Source organism: Podarcis bocagei (assembly GCF_964188305.1).
Source record: "Podarcis bocagei genome assembly, chromosome: 8".
NCBI classification, from domain to species: domain Eukaryota; kingdom Metazoa; phylum Chordata; class Lepidosauria; order Squamata; family Lacertidae; genus Podarcis; species Podarcis bocagei.
The window spans coordinates 79,358,123-79,382,866 of NC_138133.1; the positions used below are offsets into that span (position 1 = coordinate 79,358,123).

At 44.0% G+C, this 24,744-nt stretch overlaps 1 protein-coding gene and 1 long non-coding RNA gene across 4 annotated transcripts in view; one reads left to right on the forward strand and one right to left on the reverse strand.

Moving 5' to 3' along the window:
* Nucleotides 1-24,744, forward strand: part of NSMCE2 (NSE2 (MMS21) homolog, SMC5-SMC6 complex SUMO ligase) — a 213,190-nt gene that overhangs the window by 60,172 nt on the left and 128,274 nt on the right. For 2 of the 3 annotated variants that reach the window (XM_081205195.1, XM_081205196.1), the window contains exon 4: nucleotides 12,083-12,236. In XM_081205195.1, the coding sequence (XP_081061321.1) occupies nucleotides 12,083-12,236 (154 nt within the window). Of the gene's footprint in view, nucleotides 1-6,938; nucleotides 7,074-12,082; nucleotides 12,237-24,744 lie in introns of those variants that run through there. The other variant, XM_081205197.1, reaches the window with a different exon arrangement.
* LOC308593180 overlaps nucleotides 9,124-24,744 on the reverse strand; it is a 441,755-nt gene continuing 426,134 nt past the window's right edge. The window contains exon 4 of the long non-coding RNA XR_014010820.1: nucleotides 9,124-9,304. This is a non-coding gene — a long non-coding RNA (uncharacterized lncRNA). The remainder of the gene's footprint in view (nucleotides 9,305-24,744) is intronic.

The following is a 24,744-nucleotide window of genomic DNA, read 5'->3' on the forward strand; positions in this document are numbered from 1 at the left end:
TACATCTTAATATACAGTTCCTCTGTGCAGTTTTCTTTTCTACAGAAGTTCCATATAGTTAGTGGGTAGCTTTAGGTGCCCCCAGTTCTGGGAATAGACTCCCCCTCCTTGCATTTTCTCCCAGGAAATGGATGCTGAGTTTCAGTCTGACTTCCTTCTTTGCAGAACAAACTCGTCTTTCTTGCCGGAAACCTTGAAATGTCTAGGTTAGTTACCTCGTGGCTCTGGTGTTGATAGGAAGCAAGAGCCCATGGGAATAATGGGAAAGGAATTGGATTATGAGGTGTTAGGATTGATGTGCCAATGGCTTCTTTTGATTATATTATGTATGCATTCAGGTTATCACAATTGTTCTACCTGTTGCAAATAATTCCTCGTAGTTCTGAGGTCGCAATAGTACCAGGTAGGATGCTGTGATGTCTTTATGACAAGTTCCTCAAGATTTATATTGGCATGTAGGTGTTTACATGCTTTGGAACTGTGTGGCAGCTTGAGTAATCCCATTCATTCTTGAAAAATGAGGTGATGGCAGAAATTAGAACAGGCTTTGTTTTTTAGCCAATGTTACCTTCTTACAGCAATTGTCATAATGAGATATATGAAGAGTTGGCCATTGCCAGGCATGGCCATTGGTGTTTGCTTAAGGAAACAGCTAGATTGTTATTTTACTTTGTAAATTAACCCCTAAACAGTGGAACTGAATGAAGAATCCACAACTTCCTCAGTTATTTTGCTGCGTATTAGCAAAGGAAAACAAGATCTTACTTTTCAACTAACAGGAACCGTTGAACATAACTGTAATAAAATTATTACCATGCTCGATGTACCGAGTATCCGTCATTCCTATAAATGGTCTTAATATTTTTTAATAAGAGAAATTCATTGGGTAGCACTTTTAATTTTCTTTAATTATACTTGTTGTTGACATCCATCCGCTCTGCGTGTCTCTTCTATGAAAGGAGCATAGAATAAAAAGTTAATAACAGTTCACTCATAAAACTTACACATAGCTTTTCCATTAATCCAAATGCTCAATGCAAGATGCGTCGTAACATCACGATTTTTGAAGTAAAGAAATTAGTGTTCGCTTTTCTAGTGCACGAACCCATTTCTTTGTGTGACATATATATACGTTCTGGCTGAGTCATCTCTTGTGAAGTGTGTAGCTGCCCTCATGACCTCTCTAAATAGTGCTGCTGCAAGCAAGGAATCCTGCTGTTGTTGGGGTTTTTTAATGGCTGTGCTTCGGTCAAAAACTAATACATGGGACGGCATAATTCTCCACCCCAACCTGAAACTGTAAATTGTTCTGACTAATCCAATTATGAATCACAGCATTAATATAAAGCATTGGAAGGAGATTTGTGGTAGGTACCATAACAACTATTTTATCACAAAAAATGATAAGCAGCCACAAGCTGCTGTATATGTTTGTACAAAACGAGTTAGCCACATATATTAAACTCCCTCCCTCTCTCTCTCTCTCTCTCACACACACACATACACACACACACACACACACAAAAACAAAACCCCACAGTGTTTTTAGATGAAACAACAATAGGGAAAATGATTACCATTAAAGCTATCAGGCCTCTATTTTAACTGCTTGGAGTATTTCAGCCTCGGCAATGCTGCTGTCTTCATGTGTAGTCTTGAGTCACATGGTTTTTATATAATTTAGCTGAAATGATTATCTTGCGGGGCTCAGAGTGCAATTCACTGGTCACCTGCATGTCTGAGTAGTTACAGAAGCATACCTAGAAGGGGCTTTGTGGGCTGCCTGGTCTGATGGTGGGCACCAGAAGACTTCGTTCAATTAAAGTCACACCAAACAGTTTTGCCTTTAGTTGTCTGTATGTAACAAGCAAACAAAAAACCTGGAGGAAAAATGGCATTCCACTGCACACCTGGACAAATTGTTCTCATGGTTTGGAAGTGTTCCCCAATATTTATCAAAATAAAAAAATTCCTTCCAGTAGCACCTTAAAGACCAACTAAGTTAGTTCTTGGTATGAGCTTTCGTGTGCATGCACACTTCTTCAGATACTATCTGAAGTATCTGAAGAAGTGTGCATGCACACGAAAGCTCATACCAAGAACTAACTTAGTTGGTCTTTAAGGTGCTACTGGAAGGAATTTTTTTATTTTGACTATGGCAGACCAACACGGCTACCTATCTACTACTGGAACCAATATTTATCGGTAGGGTTTATAAGGGGCAGGTGGGGCTTGTCAACCTAGGAAGGTGGCCCACCTAGAAGAAGGAAAACACTGATCTCCGCTGCCTTTCGGGTTATCTTTGTAGTAGTAGTAGTAGTAGTAGTAGTAGTAGTAATAATAATAATAATAATAATAATAATAATAATAATAATAAATTTAATTATACCCCGCCCATCTGGCTGGGCTTCCCCAGCCACTCTGGGCGGTTTCCAACAAAATATTAAAATACAGTAATCCATCAAACATTAAAAGCTTCTCTAAACAGGGCTGCCTTCAGATGTCTTCTAAAAGTCTGGTAGTTGTTTTTCTCTTTGACATCTTACGGGAGGGCGTTTCACAGGGCGGGCGCCACTACCAAGAAGGCCCTCTTGCCTGGTTCCCTGTAACTTGGCCTCTTGCAGTGAGGGAACCGCCAGAAGGCCCTCTGCGCTGGACCTCAGTGTCCGGGTAGAACGATGGGGGTGGAGACGATCCTTCAGGTATACTGGACCGAGGCCGTTTAGGGCCTTAAAGGTCAGCACCAACACTTTGAATTGTGCTCGGAAACATACTGGGAACCAGTGTAGGTCTTTCAAGACAGGTGTTATGTGGTCTTGGCAGCTGCCCCCAGTCACCAGTCTACCTTCCACATTCTGAATTAGTTGTAGTTTCTGGGTCACCTTCAAAGGTAGCCCCACGTAGAGCGCATTGCAGTAGTCCAAGCAAGAGATAACCAGAGCATGCACCACTTTGGCGAGACAGTCCTAAGGAGTAAATTCATCACAAATGTGAAGTGGAGTCCCTAAGATGGTTGGATGGCGCCCTGTATGTCTCCTTTGGGCAACACCTGTAGCCAAGCCAAGCTGGCGCCAAATGTATTGCTCTGCTTTCCTTTGCACCACATGTCTTATTGTTAGAGCAGCCCAGGACCTCTGTGACCGCTGCCTGGGCTTGTGCCCCAGGGAGGTCACTTGGGTGCTGCTAATGCAGTGGTTTGACTTCACCCCCGGAGGTACACTCTATTGTCGCTCGAGACAGATGGATGCCAACAAGACCAGTAGCAGCAACTTGCATTGTAGGGGATTGGAGCATATGGCCCTTGCGGGTCGCTTCTGACTCTACAATTCTATGATTCTAAGAACCAGTTTAACTCTAAAGTGGTTATGTGTGTATTCCTAGTCCACATAGCTGGATTCACTAGAGGCCACACCAAGTTTTTACATTTTATATTCTGCTTTAATGGATGAAACGGCACAAGGCTAACCTGTGGATTGTAACATGTGGCAGTCACAACTATGTATATTTCAGTCTGCACATACATGCTGATGGCAACGTAGTGTGTGTACACTCAAGAGGATGACCTCCAAACCTTCCTAAATATCTTCACAGGAGCTTACGAAAAACTTGGCCTACCGCTCAACATCCAGAAAACCAAAGTGGTGCACCAACAAGCACAAAACAACCCCTCTGCAGCGCCAAAATCCAGCTCAATGGTGTGACGTTGGAAAGTGTTGATCACTTCTCCTACCTTGGCAGTTATCTTTCCACAAGGGCCGACATTGATGCCAAAATCCAGCATTGCCTGAGGTCTGCGAATGCAGCTTTCTCCTGATTGAAGTGCAGAGTGTTTGAGGACTAGGACATTCTCAGGGAAACCAAATTGCTTGTTTACAAAGCTATTGTACGACCAACCTTACTGTATGCTTGTGAAACATGAACCACTTATAAATGCCATCTCCAACTCCTCGAAATATTTCATCAACGGTGTCTCCGAAAAAATTTACACATCACTTGGGAAGACAGGCAAACCAATGTCAGTGTACTGGAAGAAGCAAAGATCACCAGTGTCGAGGCAATGAGTCTTCAACATCAGCTTCGTTGGACTGGTCATGTTGTTCGGATGCCTGATTATTGTCTTCCAGGGCAACTACCCTATTCCAGATTTAAAAATGGAAAGTAATGCTGGTCAACAAAAGGGATTTAAAGCTTATCTGAAGGCAAATCTAAAAAAATGTATAAACACTGACAACTGGGAAACACTGGCTGCAAGCGCTCCAATTGGAGAACAGCCTTTATCAAAGGTGTCATGGCCTTTTAGACGCTTGAACTCAGGATGAAAGGGAGAAATGTGCTAAGAGGAAGGCTCACTGTGATCACCTCCCGCCCAGAAACCGATGTCCCCACTGTGGAAGGACATGTGGATCCAGAATTGGCCTCCACAGTCACTTACGGACTCACTGTCAAGACCATGTGCATGGAAGACAATCTTATTTGGCTACGAGTGATCGCCAAAGAAGAAGACATGCGCAAGGAAGCTATGATCAGCCACAGCTTCCCAGTGTGTATTGCATGTATAGCACATGGATGTGGCAATCTGCATGTGGTTTCACACTTCTTCATACACAGAAGGGCTTTGCATTCAGGAAAAACATTGGCAGAAAAGCAAGTGTCTCTTGGATAAGTGCTGGAAGGATACTTCCGTACCTCCGTTAACTTCAGTAATAAAGTCCTCATGAACTTCCTGCCTGCTAGTTCCATGTATTCCTCATTGAGTCGGCAGTATGAACATAAATGAAGTTAGTTGACTTCCAAAACTTATGTGGCAAGGGGGGAGAAGACTGATTTGTTTTGCAGGTGAGGGACACCTGTAGCAGAGGAGACATTTTGGGGAGGGGGCTTGTAGGATTGCTAAGACGGCAATGAGGTGAAGTGTCAGAAAGCACGTTGCACATTTAAAAGCTCTAGGTAAACAATAGCTGATATTGATCAACACAGTATCTCGAAAGCATGTTTGCCCAATATTGGTGGAGAACAAGTGCTGTCTCCATGAAGACTGCCGTCGCCAATGTTGTTGTCAATAAGTTTTGGGGATTGACCCATCTGCCCGTGTATGTTTTGGCCGCTCCCTGCTTGCGCGACTGTGTCATTCGCAGGTGTTATGGATACACATGGATACACACTATGCCCTCATCCCTGGTTCAAAGCTGTGCACAACTCAGGTGGATTACCCAATTCCTTTAAGGTGCTGATTGGAATGTATTGCTATTTCTTAGCTGACGTAATTGCTGCAAAACATATTGCTTTACCTGGATCGCCGTGTTCCTGCCTTTGAAGCACCATGAGCCAAGAAGGTGTTGCTTGATTTAACCTGATGTCTTTGGTGAGATAACAAACATATAAACACCACCACGGTGCTCCACGATAGCCTAGACTGAATTGTAGTGCTCAAAGGTAAAGGTAAAGGGACCCCTGACCATTAGGTCCAGTTGCGGACAACTCTGGGGTTGCGGTGCTTATCTCGCTTTATTGGCCGAGGGAGCCGGCGTACAGCTTCCTGGTCATGTGGCCAGCATGACTAAGCTGCTTCTGGCGAACCAGAGCAGCGCACAGAAACGCCATTTACCTTCCCGCTGGAGCGGTACCTATTTATCTACTTGCACTTTGACGTGCTTTCGAACTGCTAGGTTGGCAGGAGCAGGGACCGAGCAACGGGAGCTCACCCCGTTGTGGGGATTTGAACCGCCAACCTTCTGATTGGCAAGCCCAAGAGGCTCTGTGGTTTAGACCATAGCGCCACCTGGGTCAAATTACCGCATAATTTATCTGGAATTGGGCAGAGGGCCGGTGCAGCTGGAAAGGTACCACAAATTTGATTTTCATAAAATAGTAAAATGTCCTTCTAACATAGTGAATTGCCCAATCTGCTTCCATAGCATATCCCAACAATACACTTTTTCTCTTGGAGAGACTGCCTATATTCATTATTACTGGGCTGTGAAAGCTGTAGCCCTGTAGATGTTGTTCGACAACTCTGACAACAACTGACCACATTGGCTGGGGACTGGCGGGAGTTGGAGTCTTCATATGCTCTTAGGATAGGGGATTGTTCATATTTGACTTTATGCAATATTTATTTGTTTGCTTGCAACCCGCAACGTACTTCACAGAATCAACAAAAACAATGTACAGTCCTTACAACCGTGAAGACTATACAGAACCCAAGCTACAGAGAACCAGGGAGCCAGCCAGATATTAAAATCAAAGGAGTGGGAAAGGGGCTGAATCAAGCAAACTATCCCCCTTTTTAAGCATTTCTATGGCAGTAGCTACATTAGTCCATTGCAGAAAAACACAAAAGAGACCTGTGGCACCTAGAGGACTAACAAGTTTTATTATGGCAAGATGCTTTTGTAGACCAGAGGACCGTGCAAGCCTTTTTTAGAGAGAGGGGAAAATGACGTGTGGTCCACAAAAGCTTATGATGCGGTGCATTCATAAAGGCTTTTAAGGTGACGCAAGGCACTCTGTTGTCTTTTCTAGAAGGCTTAAATTTTCCGAAGCAATTTTCAGCGAGAAAGCTAGGCCTGAACCAGGCCTAGTTAGCTTTCCGCAATTGGAGTTGGTTTGTTTTTGATGTGTGGAAAGCTTTCAGTGATGTTATTTCTGAAGTAGCGCGGCTTTTGAAGAGCAGCACCACATGGTATTTCAGAACATATAGCGTGGTTTTTAAGTCACCTTCCTATAATTATAAAAGCAGGTTTTTTTCTGTCATGAACAGAACTCAAGAACATCTGTTCCTCCTTGTCTTTCTGGCATTCTTCTAATTTAGTTGAAAGCTCTTGCCAGATTCCTCCCTCACATTTCAATAAAAATTTTTTAAAAAGCAAAGATTTCAGATTATATCATTCTATAGATTTTGCCTCCCAGACAATCTTTTTTCTTATGATGTAATCGCAGATTCATCTTCCTCCATGTCTGCTTTTTGTTTCTTCACTGCCTCCCTTCTCCTGTCGGTGCTTTTGGACGCAATTACTTTAATCATAATTCTCCTGGAGAGGAACTTGACACCGAGAGCTTTCATGAGTGACAGTGTAGGTAATACTTCGTATGTTTTTCAGGTTTTGGAAGTTGGGGGAGTTGCTCCCAGATCATGAGAAAAATATAAATGCATGAAGCAGTGATTTATGGGTCTCACCAGTATTGCTTGTCACCCACGTCTGAAAGAAACGTGCTGCTAGATGGTATCTAAATTCCATCTATTTATTTAATTTTTATGCCACCCTTCATACGAGGAACACAAGGCGGTTCACAAGTACAAAACAAGAATACAAAAATTGTCCCTTTAAAGCGTTTATTGTGTGCTTTATAACTTGAGTTTGTATTGGCATGTGCAAATCTTTCCAAATATTTGAAGACAAGTTCCTTGGGTGGTAAATTTATTGATTTCACAAAATGTCTGTGCCGTTCAATTGTAATAAAACCTCAAAGGGTTTTTAGGAAAAACAAACAAAACCCAAAATGCTACAATTATCGATAAAAGGCAGGTTAAAAACAGGTATTCAAAGAACACCCAAAAACTAATTAAATTCATCAGCAAGTTTAAAACAGATTAGAACTCATGTGTCTGGGTACCTTGCCTAAACCAAAACGTACTGAGCAGGCTCCAGGAAATGACAGCAAAGTTGCCACCTACCTGTTGTCAATAGGCAGGGAGTTCCCAAGGTTCATTGCTGCCACACTAAAAGACTGATTTCTTACAACTGTGAAATGGGTATTATGCGGCAGCTCTAACGGTGCCAGTGACGCCAGTCAAAGCAGTTGAACATTTATTTATCACTCCCTCTAACAGTAAACTCTGGTGTAGCGAGGGTAGACAGGATTGTAGCTGCAACGGGACAGCTGAGAAATGAGGCATTGGCATGCTTAGGGGAACTCTTGACACTTGCAGTAGTATATGTTTAAACAACACTTTTAAGAGGCAGCTTCCTCGGCTGAACACGCTTGGTAGCCAAGAAATGTTGGCTTTCAGGTGGAAATGTAAAATGTGTGTGTGTATGTACAGTTCCTGGCTTGAGTTGCTTATAATATTATGGGGCATAATCAGCTGGAAGGAACCTTCAGGTGTTGAGTGCACTGCAACATTTTGTTGCAGAGCTCGCTCGTCTTTTTATAATGCTTATCTACTACTTTTCCACAAAGAGGTTCTCAGAGCGCTTTAAAAAGGTAAAGGTAAAGGGACCCCTGACCGTTAGGTTGTGGACGACTCTGGGGTTGCGGCGCTCATCTCGCTTTATTGGCCGAGGGACCCGGCGTACAGCTTCCGGGTCATGTGGCCAGCATGACTAAGCTGCTTCTGGCGAACCAGAGCAGCACACGGTAACGCCATTTACCTTCCCGCCGGAGCGGTACCTATTTATCTACTTGCACTTTGACGTGCTTTCGAACTGCTAGGTTGGCAGGCGCAGGGACTGAGCAACGGGAACTCACCCCGTTGCGGGGATTTGAACCGCCAACCTTCTGATTAGCAACAACTAGGCTCTGTGGTTTAACCCACAGTGCCACCCGCGTCCCACTCAGGGCGCTTTACACAGGACTAATGTACACTGGTGAGTTAAAGCGTTAAAAAACCATTATAAACATGTGACACCGGAGAGTGCTGTAGCAACCTGTCGATGTAAAATTGCATTGAGAGCCAAATAACTTTTTAAAAGCGTTTTTGCAATCGGTGTAGATCCAGCCATAGAAAGATGGTTTACAATCATGTTTGAATAACGCTGTTTGTAGTCTCTGGAGGGGCAGTGCCCCTCAGGATGAGCTAGGGTGAAACGGGATATTGCCAAAAATTCCCGAGCCGCATTTTGTGATTGGGAGCCATGCTGGAGCGCCTGTTCCCTGTTTGTTCGTTCATCTCACCCATTTATAAAGTGTGCCAGAGATTTATGCGATATGCTTAGTTTGAATTAATAGGTCTTTCATTAATAGGTCTTTCATTAATACATAGGCATTAAAATACTTGTGGCTAGGCTTGTGAAAGAGGTCCAGACAGGAGGCTGTTTGTCTGAGCTCCTGATAGTACAGTGGTACCTCGGGTTAAGTACTTAATTCGTTCTGGAGGTCTGTTCTTAACCTGAAACTGTTCTTAACCTGAAGCACCACTTTAGCTAATGTGGCCTCCTGCTGCTGCTGCACCGTCGCTGCACGATTTCTGTTCTCATCCTTAAGCAAAGTTCTTAAGCCGAGGTAATATTTCTGGGTTAGCGGAGTCTGTAACCTGAAGTGTATGTAACCTAAAGTGTATGTAAACCGAGGTACCACTGTATGTCTCATTTTGGAGAGTTCCTTTGTACCCGTGCAGTATTCCAGGTGCGATGTCCAGCTTTGGCAGGTGAGAATTCCAACGCCTCCCTTTGACATGACCTTGTAGTGTGATCATGATAATAACTGCCTAGGTGATAGACCGGGAGCACCCATGGTTGCAGAGATAATTTGGCCAAATTGGTGCCATTGTTTTAGAAATGATGGATTGCTCTCTGGAGATTTAGGGAGGGTGTGCGTGTGTGTCACACGTAAAGCAATGTGTATCTGAAATTGGAGCAGAGAGGAGGGCCTTGGAAATTTGTTTTGGCAGATGAACTTTACCTGCATACAAACCTAAGAAAATCTCTGCTGGATCAGAGCAAAGGCCCATCAGTTCTCACAGTTGCCAACCAGAAGCCCACGGAAAGTCTGTACACAGGATCAGTTTCTCTCTGATTATGTTTTGAGAAATGACATCCTGCTAACACTAGCTAGGTTGCCAGCCAGGGAAAGGAATTTTAGTTGGCTAATATAACGCCAATCCTGGTCCGACTTCACTGGCTGCCAATTAGTTTCTAGGCCTAACTCAAAAGTGCTGGTTCTGACCCATAAAGCCTTAAACTGCTCAAGAACACAATATTTCATGGACCACTTCTCCCCATATGAACCAACCTGCACCCTGCAGTCATCATTGGAGGCCTTCTTCGTGTGCCCCCTCTTTGAGAGGTCCGGAGTGCGGCAACACAAGAACGGGGCCTTTTCTGTGGTGGCTTCCCGCTTGTGGAATGCTCTCCCCAGGGAGATTCGCTTAGCTCCTTTATTGCATACCTTTAGGCTCCAGGCAATAACATTCCTCTTCTCCCTGGACTGTGGAAGAGGGGTTATTGTTTTTCCTTGTTATTATGTTATGGGTTTTACAATATATATATTGTAAACCACTCTCTGATCTTTGGATGAAGGGCAATGTGGAAATTTAATTAATAATAAAAATTCAGTAAAAATAGTGTGTGGAGCATATAGACAGGGAACTTTGAGATCTTGGCTGGAGAGGTGAGTTTTTAAAGGAACCTTCAAGCCTCTGTATAGCTCCAGAAGTATTTGCATAGTGCTTTGGAGCCCAGGTTTTCAAATTGTATTTCCAGGGAATCTGATTGTTCCTCAGACATTTCATAATAAAAAGATTAGTACTTTTTGACATACTTCCCCCAAAAGTGCGTCCCTCCCTACTAATCTTCCCCCGCGTTGTGTAGCCACAGACAAGTGTTCCTACCACAGACAAAAGCCCTGGCAGCACTCCACATTCATTCAAGGTGGACTCTAGAATATGCCTCTGAAAATGCTTGTGTCAGTCTTATACTGTGACAGAGCTGGATTTCTGGGTTTTTTTTACTTAAAGTTTTTTAAGCCCACTCCGTAGCTAGAAAGACAGTGCCTTTGATGTTCCCTGGAACAGTGTGCAGGCACCCTTGAAACTTCAGGATATCTTTGCTAAGATATTTGCATCTCAACTAGTCAGTTAAGGACTCCGGGATGTGATTGTGCTTTCCAGTCAGAGGTGGTGCTTTTGGGATGCTCCTATACCTGCAAAGGTATACCTATACCTGCTGAATCAGGCCATCCTTTTTACTCACTCATGTCCGACAAGTCCCTGCCCAAATGCTGGCATAGAGAGAAAGAGTCAGGACCACACTGGACCTCTCTGCTCTGAGGGGAAGGAGGGTGGTGCAGCCTTTCCCATTGACCATGCTGACTGGGAATGATGGGAATTAGTGCAACAACCTATGAGGGGAACCAGATTGATGAAGGCTGAACATGGTGGATTCATCCAATACATTGGCTTTCCTTTCCCCCCCAAGCAACACTTCCAGTGCTTTTTCTGGCATTCCAATGTGCTTTGGTGCACCCAGTTTATAATTTTTTAAAAAAGTTTTTATTATTAAAACAATTCAGCATTAATACACACATATTGCGAATATACAAGAATACAAACATACATTTCATACAATCCTTAAAAATGTTCAAACATACATACACTCAATCCCACAGATAAATCCTTTCCCCATCACCACCCACCACCTCTCACCCCACCTTTGTGCTAGACTTCCAATCTACTCAATTGCAATTTCTTTCCACTTCTATTACTTTCTTTCACACACCTTTAACCTAATTTCATGCTTCTTTTTCTGTTACACATTGTTATCCATCTTATTTAGTATTTCAGTATTTAAAATGGAACTTGTTTATTCTAATAGGAGTTCTGATTTTTCAATATGGTTTTGCAAGTATCCTTTAAACACCTTCCAGTCCCTGTCTATCTTCTCTTTTGAGATCCTTCCAATTTTGTTTTGGATATATTGTAATACTCCAATAATTTGACAAGCAACCAGTTTATAAATTACTATTGAGAATATTTCATTTCTGGTGACATATTCTGATATGTTCTGTTCTCTGTTTCACCTTTAATAGCCTTAAGGTGTGCATGCACCTGTAATGCTAAGCGGGTCTCTTAACACCTTTATATGCCACCGTTCTGTGTGTAGCTAAATTTTACTGTCTTTCCAGAGGTTTCATTCTGATCAGGAGCCAGAATATATAAATAACCACTTCTGCCCGCTTTCAATCCCAGCAGTTTGATGGAGCTGAATACAGGGGAAAGTCTCATAAATTTACCAATACTTCAAGTATAGCTGCTCCCTCTCCTTTTTAAAATGGGATGAGAAGCATGATGTGCTCTGGCGAGTCACAAGATTACGGCTATTTATTTATTAATCTAATTGTTTATTTTATCTCTGTTTTTCTACAGCTAAAGCGAGACAAGCCAGAAACATTGCCGGATTTGAAAAATGTAGTTGAAGAGAAGTTTGAAGCCTTGGAAAGCAGAAACAGTGACCTTGACTTGCAGGGAAATGAGAAATATGTCCACTTTAAGGAGCAGCTCAGGCAAATGAAGGCGCAGTGTAAGTCTTTTCTTTGTCACCATACTTAGAGAGTTCTGAGAAGGTACAAACAGCTGATCCCCCTCTCTTAGCTCTGTCTCTCACTGTGAACCTTGAGCAGGGAAGCGACTCTCAGGTGAGGTTCCCAGCAAAATAGGAATTTAATCTCCCTGCGTCGTTCCCACCAGGCTGCCCCTCAGGATGAGCTAGGGTGAAACGGGATATTGCCAAAAAATCCCGAGCCGCATTTTGTGATTGGGAGCCATGCTGGAGCGCCTGTTCCCTGTTTGTTCGTTCATCTGACCCATTTATAAAGTGTGCCAGAGATTTATGCGATATGCTTAGTTTGAATTAATAGGTAAACTTAAAATTCATTCTGCAGAAGCCCAGTTTTCTTTTTCCTTTTTAATCTGCTAGCAAATTGTTTAAAGTACAAAAGGCAGCAATTGGGGAGCAATCTGTGATTTGCATTTCTTCCGTAGGACTGAATGAAAGTTTTCACTCCATGCAGCAAAATATAAAGCAGCAGGTAATAAGCAGTGATTCCACCCCACCCCCCTTCTTGAGTCTCTCTCACGGTGCTGGGCTTATTTGCATGCATATGTAATGCAAATCTTGCTTCACATCCCTTTTTTATGTTTGAAGTCGAGCTTTTTTTTATTTTACACTTATGCTATATTCTCGTTTTGATAGGATCTTTTAAAGAAGGATTAGGTAAGCTGTTTTCATTTTGTCACTCTTAACAAATTGCTCCAGTTTCACAACCCAGGATATGTTGCAATCCTAAAGAGACCTTTGCTTTAATCATGGAACTATATTGTTGGAAAATGCTTACAGTGTCTGTTCCCAGGTTTTCGGATTGGGCACAAGGAGCATGTAAGGCTGCAGCCTATTAAAATCCCTTATGGCCTAATTCAGCTTGCTCTCAAAACGTGCTCCAGGGAACTCCAGGTTTCCTTGTAAGCTTCTCAGGGGATCCCCTGTGAGAAGGCAGGCCAGGATTTCTCCACACTCCTGAGTTTATTGAGCCCTCGATGAGCTTACATAGTTGCTGTGGACCCCGACCCAAATTCTTCGGAATGCAAATGAAATAAAGTCAGGAAATACCAGTATACGACCAGCATTTGTTAGCCATCCATCCTTATTGCTAGCACTCATAAAATGTAAAATATATCTTATTAAATGCAGGTGTTCCGCCTTGTCATCGTAAGGCACACTCTCTATATACCTTGCCCCCATGTCCTTTATTTCTGAGGCTAATTGAATTCATCCCACTATACCTCACAAATGTATTACCCCCTCCTCAGTCCTTTTCCGTAGGACTTTGTTCATCTCCTGCACAGTCCCACCCACTCCAGGGGGGGTGATACTGGCAGCTCTAGGAAACCCTCCAGAAGATTCCCTGAAAGGCAGCTTGACTACCAGGACTGAACCTTCTTGTCTCATGCAGAGCTCCAGGGGGAGTCCCAGGATGAACTCCCAGTTCAGAAGGTGCAGTTAGGAGGCCCAGTTGACGTGGCTGGCATGCCATGTGAAGGCTGGATTTTTCTTCTTCTTCTGCAGCATCAAAAATGTCTCAGAAACCTCCACAACGTGATTGGGATATCTGATGGGTGGATTCTTCCTTGGGCAGAAGGCGTTCCTAGAAGGGAAATTGTCACTGAATTATAATTTCTAGCTCAGAGCGCGAAGGAGCAATTGCAGGTTCCGAGCACTTATACGCTGCTTTATGCTGCGAAAGCTTCTCATGGCGGCTTGCGAAAGAGCCTTGTAATCGCATTCAGATCTGGTGTCCTGAAGAGGAATGTGGTGCCAGGATTATTTAGGAGTCATTTTAGCCTCCACCTACTAGGCAGCAGAGCTCCATGGGTTCTGCCCTAGTGCAACTGGATCTCAATTCCTCCTTGCAACTGCCACCCCTCTCTTTACATACATTCTTGGCAGCATCAGCAAGGAGGCCTCGTTGAAGGCCTCTTGTCATGGCATCACCTCCTGCTCAGTTCCTTCAGTGGTGCAATGGCAGTATTGCGGGTGTAAGGAGACCTGGGATTCTGGAGTTCCCAGGGCACCAGATGCCATTAACTATAAGATGAAGATTCCACGGCCCTTCTTTGCACATCCCAGAGCCTGCACATGAGTGTTGCAATATAAGGGAAGCCCCCCTGGTGCCGTTGCTGTCTGTCTGTGCCTTTGTTGTGCTCATCTTTTAAGTGGGGGGTGGGTAGGACTTGTCCCCTTTAAATATGTTGTCAGGTGAGCATTTTCGTTTCTGTGTATTGCTGCTTCTACATGTTTTTGCTTTGTTATTTTTGCGCGTACGTGACTAATAAATATGGCAACTAGTAAAATTATTACTAATACAGTGGTACCTTTGGATGCGAAAGGGATCCATTCTGGAGGCCCGTTCGCATCCAGAAGCGAACGCAACCCGTGTCTGCGTGTCGCGGGTCATGATTTGCCACTTCTGCGCATGCACGTGACATAATTTTGACCGTCTGCGCATGCGCGAGTGGCAAAACCCAGAAGTAACACGCTCCATTCTTTCCAGGTTGCCACAGTGCGCAACCCGAAAATACTTATCCCGAAGCTACTTCAACCTGAGGTATGACTCTAATATATAGGTTACATTTTATAATAAACTATTTTTAATAATAAAATAATATTAATAATATATGGGGTCTTAGGGGAGGGGTAGTAGCTTTGGTGGGAGGCACATTGTGCTCGTACTGCAGTAGTTTGTTCACCTTTGGTCCTCATCCTGCATTAAGCTCTCACCTGTGGCTCCTAGAAGATGAGAGCATGTGACAGTGGCCACACCCTGAGAACTGCTTCGTCTGGCTGACTAAACCAGGTGAGCACAGCCAATGGATCTCAAAACCTTGGTGAGTTAGGGACTTCCCCTACATGAGAAGATAGGCTCTGGTGGGTTGAGTGGAGAAAGCCAATGGTCCGATGGTCAAGAACGTGGTTTCTGCACTTGCTGTAGAGGGAAGTGAAGGGCAGATGGGGCCTATCAATCTGCCAAGGTAGATGGAAGCCCATCCAAGAAAAGGTTAAGGAGTTAAATCCTACACAAAAATGGGGTGGAGTCCCTAAGGCGGTTAGATGGCTCCTTGTACGCTTCCTTCCAGCAGCTCCTGTAGCCAAGCTGTTGCCAAACGTATTGCTCTGCTTTCTTTTGGACCACATCAGTGAGGCCGAGAGGGTGGAGGTCTTGTTGCATCTCTAGACCTGTGCCACTAAGTTGATGTTTTTGTGTGCTTGTGTGCTTGCTTCACGAGGTTTCATGTGAGTGATGCTAGCAGTTAAGAAAATGGCCACAAGGAAAAGCTAGGGAGTGTGGCTTAAGTGAGGAAGGGGAAAGGATCAAGAGGGCAGATCTTGCCCTTCCTTTGCTCCTAAATGTGGTTGACAGTGTATGTGTACACAGCCCTGTGTTTGTGTGCCTCCTGCATGGCCCAGGCGCAAAGGGCCCTCACCCCTTGCCACTGCTATCAGATGACCCCATGCTGTAATCAATGCAAAAGGAAGCCTGCTTCCTTACACAAGGACTTTCTTAACACTTTGTGGAATGTTTCACAATAGATAACTGGCGGTCAGTGGACTGGTTGGCGTCCCAACTCCGGCTGGAAGGGTGACTTCCAGCATCCCCGCTGCAGTTGCTCATGTCCTACCAAGTCCCTTGGTTAGCCAAAACTTTCTTTCTGCTCCTCCAGAAACAGCAATCCTGTATTGTATCTCGTAAATTGGAACTGATTGGGCGAGTTTCTCCAAAACAGTCGCATTCTCAGGCAGCGACTCAGAGAAAACCCATCTAGCTGGAATTCAAGGGGCCTCCAACCCCTTGACCGGCAGCGTTGTGACTGAGTGACTTTTATTATGCTTGCACGGAAGAAGCCTTTGGGAACTTCTCAGCCGAGCATTATGCTTGCTGAGGCTTAGTGGTGGAGCAATTGCATTTCCCCACCAGCACCACTTCATCAGATCATCCTGTTCCCATATTTCTTGACTGTATAAGTAATTCATTTGTGCAACTTGGTTGAGTTACAAAATCATTACCTCTTGTGACCGGGCTGGCTTGCACTCACCAGAAACATCATACATATTTCAGATGCTGGAGATTGCATCTGAATTTCTGATAAGCTTAGAAGATCTGCACTCTGAAACTTTTTTTTTTTTAAGTGCCATGTCTTTCAAGGTGGCATGTGATGTCCAGTTTTAAGGAACAAATTTGTACAAGAAACCCCAACACTTGAGTATTGAATGGTTCTTAGCTTTCAGTTGTTTTAAGAGTCTCAGTTTCTAAGTCATTATCAGGCTGCATTCCTCCATCTGGTTGGTTATACAAAGGCGAGTTCCATTTCTTTTAAAGATATTTCTAAAATGTGTATAATTGTGCATAGGGTGGCTGCATTGGGAAATATATGGTTGGTTCATTATAATTGTTAGCTGCTTTGTTTAAGGGTGCTCAGATTGCTTGAGGTTATGGGGTAAGGGAGATTAAAAATTAGTGTAGAATATTTGGCCATAGTTTTGCATTGCTTTGCAGGAATGGGTGGAATTTGAAGTTGCTCACAGAGACATTCTCCATTTTGGGGAATGCAAGCAAATGGGAGGAGAGGGATTAGCAGTAAAAGGATAGAGTGGCGTGCATTTTTAAAGCCTTCTTTTTGCAGAAAGTTTCCCAGATACTCTATTAGAATAAAAGAGTGCTGGGGTAGGCAAACTAAGGCCCATGGGCTGGATCCAGCCCAATCGCCTTCTAAATCTGGCCTGCGGACGCTCCGGGAATCAGCGTGTTTTTACATGAGTAGAATGTATGCTTTTATTTAAAATGCATTTCTGGGTTATTTGTGGGGCATAAGAATTCGTTCATTTCCCCCCAAAAAATATAGTCCGGCCCCCCACAAGGTCAGAGGGACAGTGGACTGGCCCCCTGCTGAAAAAGTTTGCTGACCCCTGTCCTAAACTGAAAAGGCATCTTTCAGTAAAGGCAGGGCTTGCAATAGACGTAATTGCTGCTCCTAGACATGGCTCGCTTGAAGGCAGGCTGTTGCTGAAGCAACATCCGTTCTCTGCTCTCCTATAGCTCATCCTGAGAACTACACAAGGTCTCGCCTTAGATGAAGTCAGCGCTCACATCATAATACTGGGTGGGCTTTGCATTTAGTGGGTCAAAAGCCCTTCCTTGACATGCCCAGTGTGGTGTAGTGGTTAAGAGCGGTAGACTTGTAATCTGGTGAACCGGGTTCGCTTCCCTGCTCCTCCACATGCAGCTGCTGGGCGACCTTGGGCTAGTCACACTTCTCTGAAGTCTCTCAGCCCCACTCACCTCACAGAGTGTTTGTTGTGGGGGAGGAAGGGAAAAGGAGATTGTTAGCTGCTGTGAGACTCCTTCGGGTAGTGATAAAGCGGGATATCAATTCCAAACTCTTCTTCTCTTCTTCCTCTGCTTTGAGGAGTAATGATGACAGTCCATTCAGAAAGTCACTGGGAGGGCGGCATCAGAGAGTGGCCCTCCCTCTACCCTGTAGAGGACATCTGTAAAACCCAATGACCCCTGAGATAACCTGGAAGTAGAAATACAAAGAAAGCACTGTAAAAAGAAAGCTGTAGACCAAAACAGCTAATTTAGGAAAGCAGTATAAAACAGTAAACATCAAATCATCTAGCAGTCGCAAGAATAAAATCGACAGTTACTGTTCTTTGGAGAGTTCAGGCAGTTCAGTTCAGGCAGATAAATGGTCTTCATCTGATGTAGAGATGGGACCTCTACTAAAAGCTCTTCCTGTCATATAGCACAGCAGGAAGGCAAAGTGATATATACCGTATTGGCCCGAATATAAGCCACACCCTTAAAATTGGAGGGGGGGAGAAAAAAAAGAAAAAATACCCAAATATAAGTCACTCCATTCCTCGCTGCTCCTGGCTGCATACTGAGCTGGGAGGGGGGGAGCTGCGCTGTGTTGCCGGCGGCTTTTCCCCTTCCTCGCTCACTCCCTTCCATTGTCCTGGCCGCATACCTTAAGGCCTCAAATATAAGCTGCACTTTAACTTTTCGGAATTTGGGGAAAAAGTGAGGCTTACATTCAGGCCAAGACAGTAGGTGCTTAAATAAACAATCTCTTGGCGCTTCTGGAAAATAGTGACTTTCAGTTGCCCTGAATCTGAGTAACATAAATATAATTTGGAGAGGGGCAGGATTCACTGCCCCATTCTTGCAGTGCATGTTTACTCAGAAGTAAACCTCCCTAATTTCAATGGGGACCCGCTCTCTGGTACGTGTGCATAGGATTAGAGCCTTTAATTTACGTCTAGACTCATAACCAGAAGTTGTGTAGGAAGCTTCTTCCCACAGTCAGAAGAGCAATAAGCAATAGCTGCTTGATTACTTTATCTCACTCTAGGCTGCAAATAATAATTACTGGAGCTTAAGTCTAATGAATAAAGGCGGCGCATTAGCATGCCAAGCAAGAAAGCACTTCTTTAGCTGGCATTCGTAATAATGTGTAATTGTTTGGCAATCTCGTTTAGCTCTGGTAAATCTATCTACATAATTACCTTTGAGTTTTTGTCTAATATCCACCCCTGAGCTGGTGGGATAGTGCTGCAGTAAAGAGATGGGAACAAGCAAAATTCGGCGAGATTTCACCCCTGCGATGTGCATCATGTCCTCTCTTGAGTGCGTCGACATCCCCAGACGCTCTCCATGCACGCACCTTTCAGCCACTTAACTGGCCGCATGTACCGTCTTTTACCGTGTATAACACGCCCCCATGTATAAGATGCCCCCTATTTTGGGAGACTCAAAATTAAGAAAATGGGGGGAGATTGCTCAGAGATGTTGAGCTTTTTGGGGGGAGGATTGCCCAGGGTTCTAGAGCGTTTCTTGGGTGGGATTGCCCAGCTTTCTTTGGGGGGGGCAGTATGACGAAAACAGCTAACCTGCCTGCTGAACGCTATTGCATGCGCTGCGGAAGATGAAAATACTATACCCACTCACCGCCAGCAGCCGCCAAATGCCTGCCCAATTGCAGCAACAACAGCCAATCCGCAGCAGCCCTTGCAGAAGCCACCAGCCACCCAAATAATCACCACTTAAAATATCATGCTTGCGGCAGCAACCAGTCACCCGACCTCACTCTGCTCTGTCCATGTATAAGGCGACCCCCAATTTTTCAGATTAATTTATCATAAAAAACCCCTCGTCTAATACACAGAAAAGTACGGTAACTTTAAAATGCGGCTCGGAAAGGTATTTACCGCCCCCCTTTCTTGCTCATTACTGACATTCATTTAGCTGTTTATTTAGTGCATGTACTAAAGTACATGGAGTATACTATTAGAGTACATTTAAGCACCTTTAAGGGCTCTGATGGGAAGAAGGCAAACCACAAAACAAAGAAAACACCTCCTCTAGCAGGATAAAAAAAAAGAAGAGGAAAAGCACCTGCAGGTGCTTGAAATGAAATTTATTCCAACCCTGACACGTTTTTGGAACAAATCCCTCCTGGGGGCAAAGGCGGTGCGTTTTTAGCAGCCGTTCATATCAAATGTGGGGCACTCCAGTGATTTTTTAAATTTAATTTTTACTTTGCTGGGAAGGTAGGTTATAAACGTGTTAATAAGTAAGGTACGTATTTATTAGGATGTCGTTTTATTTCTATACTTCCATTGAAAATGCTTGGTGCTTTGCAGAGGCAGGTTCCCTGCATGGAGGAATGTGCATTGCAATATAAATAACAAAACAAACAAACAACAACAATGATAAAAAATAAAATTATATTAAAAACCCATAGGTTTCAAAATCTGGAGAGCACACTATTCTCTGCTGCTTTAGACAGGATCCCCTCCACCCAACGAAGCAATTTTAATTGATGCACTTTTTGCATATCACTATTAGTATCTGCAAGCTGGTTGCACGTCTGCCTTTTAGAAAGAGCAGCACATGCATGTTTAGCCTGCCTTCATTACAGTGTTGTTCTTTGATCCAGCCCTCCTTACTGGAAGAGTGGGGTTGCTGCAAGTCATTCACACCATACTTCCCCTTATAGCCTGAAGATACCTTTGACAGCCTTGACTAATCACCATGTTGCTTCAGGACGTGAAATCAGATGTTCAGACATAGTGCTCTTTATAGAAATAAAATGACGTGTAACTCAGAAATGAATAATTGCAGCGTAGTGGGTGTGAATTCGTTGAACTGTAAATTTCAGTTTGCAGTGTATTTCAGTACTCTTCCAAAAGGTGGTACGTGACAGACAGAAAACCCAGTGTAATGGAAGTCCAGAACAAATCTTTAAACCAGTGGGTCTTTGGTATTTCCTGGTCCTGCCAGCAGAAATCCCAGGTGACCTGGGATATTCTGTGAGCAAAGTGTGTGTTTCGAACCCTGTATTATATCCGGAGAACAGGTCTCCTTTTGCCCTCTTGCATTATTCTCACCAGGGTGGTGGCTCTGATTTACCTTCCTGTGATTGATCTGTGCATACGGCTTTGTGTTTCCAACTCAAGACCCATCAAAGAACATCTCATCCAGTTCAATCTTTGAAAAACAGCTTTGAAAAGCTTTTTCATATTCTCCAGTGTGCTACCCTTGCCGTTGTGTTCTGTGATTGGATTTACGCTACTTGTTGAACGGTTCATTTATCCAGTCTGTGTAACGTTTACTGCACGTGTAACTTGTTAAGATTGTTGTTGTTTAGTCGGTTAGTCGTGTCCGACTTTTCGTGACCCCATGGACCAGAGCATGCCAGGCACTCCTGTCTTCCACTGCCTCCCGCAGTTTACTCAAACTCATGCTGGTAGCCTTGAGAACACTGTCCAACCATCTCGTCCTCTGCCGTCCCCTTCTCCTTGTGCCCTCCATCTGTCCCAACATCAGGGTCTTTTCCAGGGAGTCTTCTCTTCTCATGAGGTGGCCAAAGTATTGGAGCCTCAGCTTCAGGATCTGTCCTTCCAGTGAGCACTCAGGGCTGATTTCCTTAAGAATGGATAGGTTTGATCTTCTTGCAGTCCATGGGACTCTCACTTGTTAAGATAGACTTGTACATTTATCCACTCCTTGTTTACAGTATCTCCAGGCTTTGTCTTGCACATGGCACCTTAGTATGTTTGTTGTTTGAATGGTTACAAGTCTATCTCTATTCTAGCTATTATTCTAGTAGATTTGGTTTTATATTTATAAGCCAGCTTGTGGTGGTGGTGTTTTGTTGTATTTCCTAGCCCTGCCAGCAGAAATCCCTTTAACTGAGGGTGACCTGGGATTTTCTGTGAGCAAAGCGTGTGTTTTGTCACTGAGCCAGGGCCTCTCTCCAAAGTGCTGCTTCCCTCCCAGTTAATTCGATTTCAGTTTCCAATGAAATTGATTGGCAGTAGATTCAGGACAGACAGAATGTCCGCGCTCTCATAAAATACACAACGACTCAGGTGTCTTTTAAAGGGGAACTCTACGGACTCAGAGAGGATGCAGCTGTTGATGGATATGCTGCCTAACAACGCAGCTGCAGCAAAACGTTGCAGTACAAATTACTCCTTTTCAGTCAACCAGTGTATTCACTGTGCCTTCCTCCATGATACTTCCTTCTGCGGTCACTGAACACGCCCAGTCCTCATTGCACTGTGTGTCCCCCTCTCCAACTTCACATTCCAGATCCCGTGGCTGAATATTGCAAATGTAGAGGTCTCCCCAAGCCTTTTGATAGCTCCCTCTTCCATGTGGGTGGTCCCATTTAGGCTACAAAAGCAACAGCCATTATGCCTGAGCGCCAGAAATCGAGGGATTGATGGCCATATGGAACCATCATGCTCTCAGAGCAGAATGCCTAGCAGTAGCTGTGAAGCAACAGCAAGGGGTGCTGTTGCCTTCACACCTTGCTTGTGGTCCTCCTGGAGGCATCTAATTGCCCACTAGGAAAGCAGGATGCTGAACTGGCTAGACTTTTCTCCCAAGCCATTGGAGTTCCTTCGTAAAAACAAGATGAACTTTAACAGGGAGAAATGTAAAGTATTGCACTTGGGCAAAAAAAATGAGAGGCACAAATACAAGATGGGTGACACCTGGCTTGAGAGCAGTACATGTGAAAAGGATCTAGGAGTCTTGGTTGACCACAATCTTGACATGAGCCAACAGTGTGATGCAGCAGCTAAAAAAAGCCAATGCAATTCTGGGCTGCATCAATAGGAGTATAGCATCTAGATCAAGGGAAGTAATAGTGCCACTGTATTCTGCTCTGGTCAGACCTCACCTGGAGTACTGTGTCCAGTTCTGCGCACCACAGTTCAAGAAGGACACTGACAAACTGGAACGTGTCCAGAGGAGGGCAACCAAAATGGTCAAAGGCCTGGAAACGATGCCTTATGAGGAACGGCTAAGGGAGCTGGGCATGTTTAGCCTGGAGAAGAGGAGATTAAGGGGTGATATGATAGCCATGTTCAAATATATAAAAGGATGTCACATAGAGGAGGGAGAAAGGTTGTTTTCTGCTGCTCCAGAGAAGCGGACACGGAGCAATGGATCCAAACTACAAGAAAGAAGATTCCACCTAAACATTAGGAAGAACTTCCTGACAGTAAGAGCTGTTTGACAGTGGAATTTGCTGCCAAGGAGTGTGGAGGGAGAAAGGTTGTTTTCTGCTGCTCCAGAGAAGCGGACACGGAGCAATGGATCCAAACTACAAGAAAGAAGATTCCACCTAAACATTAGGAAGAACTTCCTGACAGTAAGAGCTGTTCGACAGTGGAATTTGCTGCCAAGGATTGTGGTGGAGTCTCCTACTTTGGAGGTCTTTAAGCAGAGGCTTGACAACCATATGTCAGGAGTGCTCTGATGGTGTTTCCTGCTTGGCAGGGGGTTGGACTCGATGGCCCTTGTGGTCTATTCCAACTCTACGATTCTATGATTCTATGGTAATTCTCTTTTCTGCATGTTTGCCTTCTCCCATCTCCCCTGATCGCCAGGGTGTTGCACCACGCAACCGCTGCTCATGAAACCTAGCTTCTAGGTTCCTCTTCTGCCTGGCACTTAGAAGACACACAAACCCTAAGAGGCAATTTACATGATGAAGCTGTAATCCTTCCTTCCTTTTTTTCTTTCCATGTGCATTCACAGGGTAAGAAAGGTCTGCCTGCTACCAGCTTATCTGTGACACCAGTTTCTTACCGCATCCAAGTTAGCATCCTATAACTTGATAAACATCGTTATGTTACTTGGTCCTAGTTCCACCCACAGCTGGGTGATGGATGCAGAAGTCATATGCTTTGCTCCAGTAAAAAAAGGAAGGCTGTGTTGTGTTGTGCGAAGCATATTACTAACAGTAGTTTTATGGTACTCTGGATGAAGAGAGGCATGTTGTTGATTGCATTTTTTGGAATTGGAGAAACGTAGAGAAAGTAGCCAAGTGAGTCATGAAACCCAAATGTGTCAAAATTTGGAGGGATTGTTTGGTGTGTGTTTTTTTAATGAAAAAGGAATGTGTCCCCGTAATTTATTTGGCTTAACTCTTTTGCGTTATTGGTTGCCCATATGCACCATAAACATTGCTGAGGAGCAACCATGGAAACTCTTGTTTTTCCTGCCATTGCTAAATTTACTCTGGGTTGAACATTAACACTGTGCCTGGCAATACTTTCAAAGCAAAAAATAGCTTTAGAGTGACTCACCGTGACTCATTTTACTGCTCGGCCTGCTATACTGCCTGAAGGTTGACATTGAACGAGTTGGCAGCTTGCATCGCTGCAGGTTTTTTTTTCTTCTTCTAGGAACTCTGAACACATTTCATTCTTGCGAATTGCCGTATTGTGCAATAATACGAAAAGCAGCAATGTGTTTGTTTTGCTTTCAAAGTCAAATGAATCAGAGAGTGGTGAAAGACATACACACACACAGAAAGACATGATTCTGGAAAATGCAGGTTCTCTGAATTCAGGTTTTGGCTCCAGGAACAGGCTGATTGCATTACAAAGCTTAAACTTCATGACACTTTATACTGGTTATGCAACCTGTTGCGTTCACAAATAGTTTTAGCATAGCTTGGAGGGGGCTGTTCAAGGAACGCTTTCTTTTCTTGTTTAATGGTGGAGGGAAAAAGCTGAGCCACTCCATTGCCTTTCTCTTTTAAGTGTACAGTTTCATTGCAGTTTCCCTGGGAATTTTACAAGAGAAATACAGCCCAGTACAAATTAAATCAGGAAAAAGGGGAAGGAGGGGGGAGGGTGTAGTCATCTTATAGGAAAGGAAACGGAACGTTCATACAACTCCAAATGCATTCAGCTAGCGATGGTTGTGTGTATTAAAAATTGGTATATTTCAGAGGTTGCACCTGTGAGCAACCATTTCTTTCAAAGGCCACCTTTGGTGTCCATGTAGTCCCTCCCCCCTGCTCAAATTGAGCTTTAAAGAAACATTATAGCCAATATAATGGTTTCTAGTTTGGTTGAAATGTGTGTATGTGGCGATGTTCCCATGGGTACCAAAAGTTTGGTGCAGATGCTACCTGTATAGCAGGGTTGGTATCTACAGAGTCCCTCC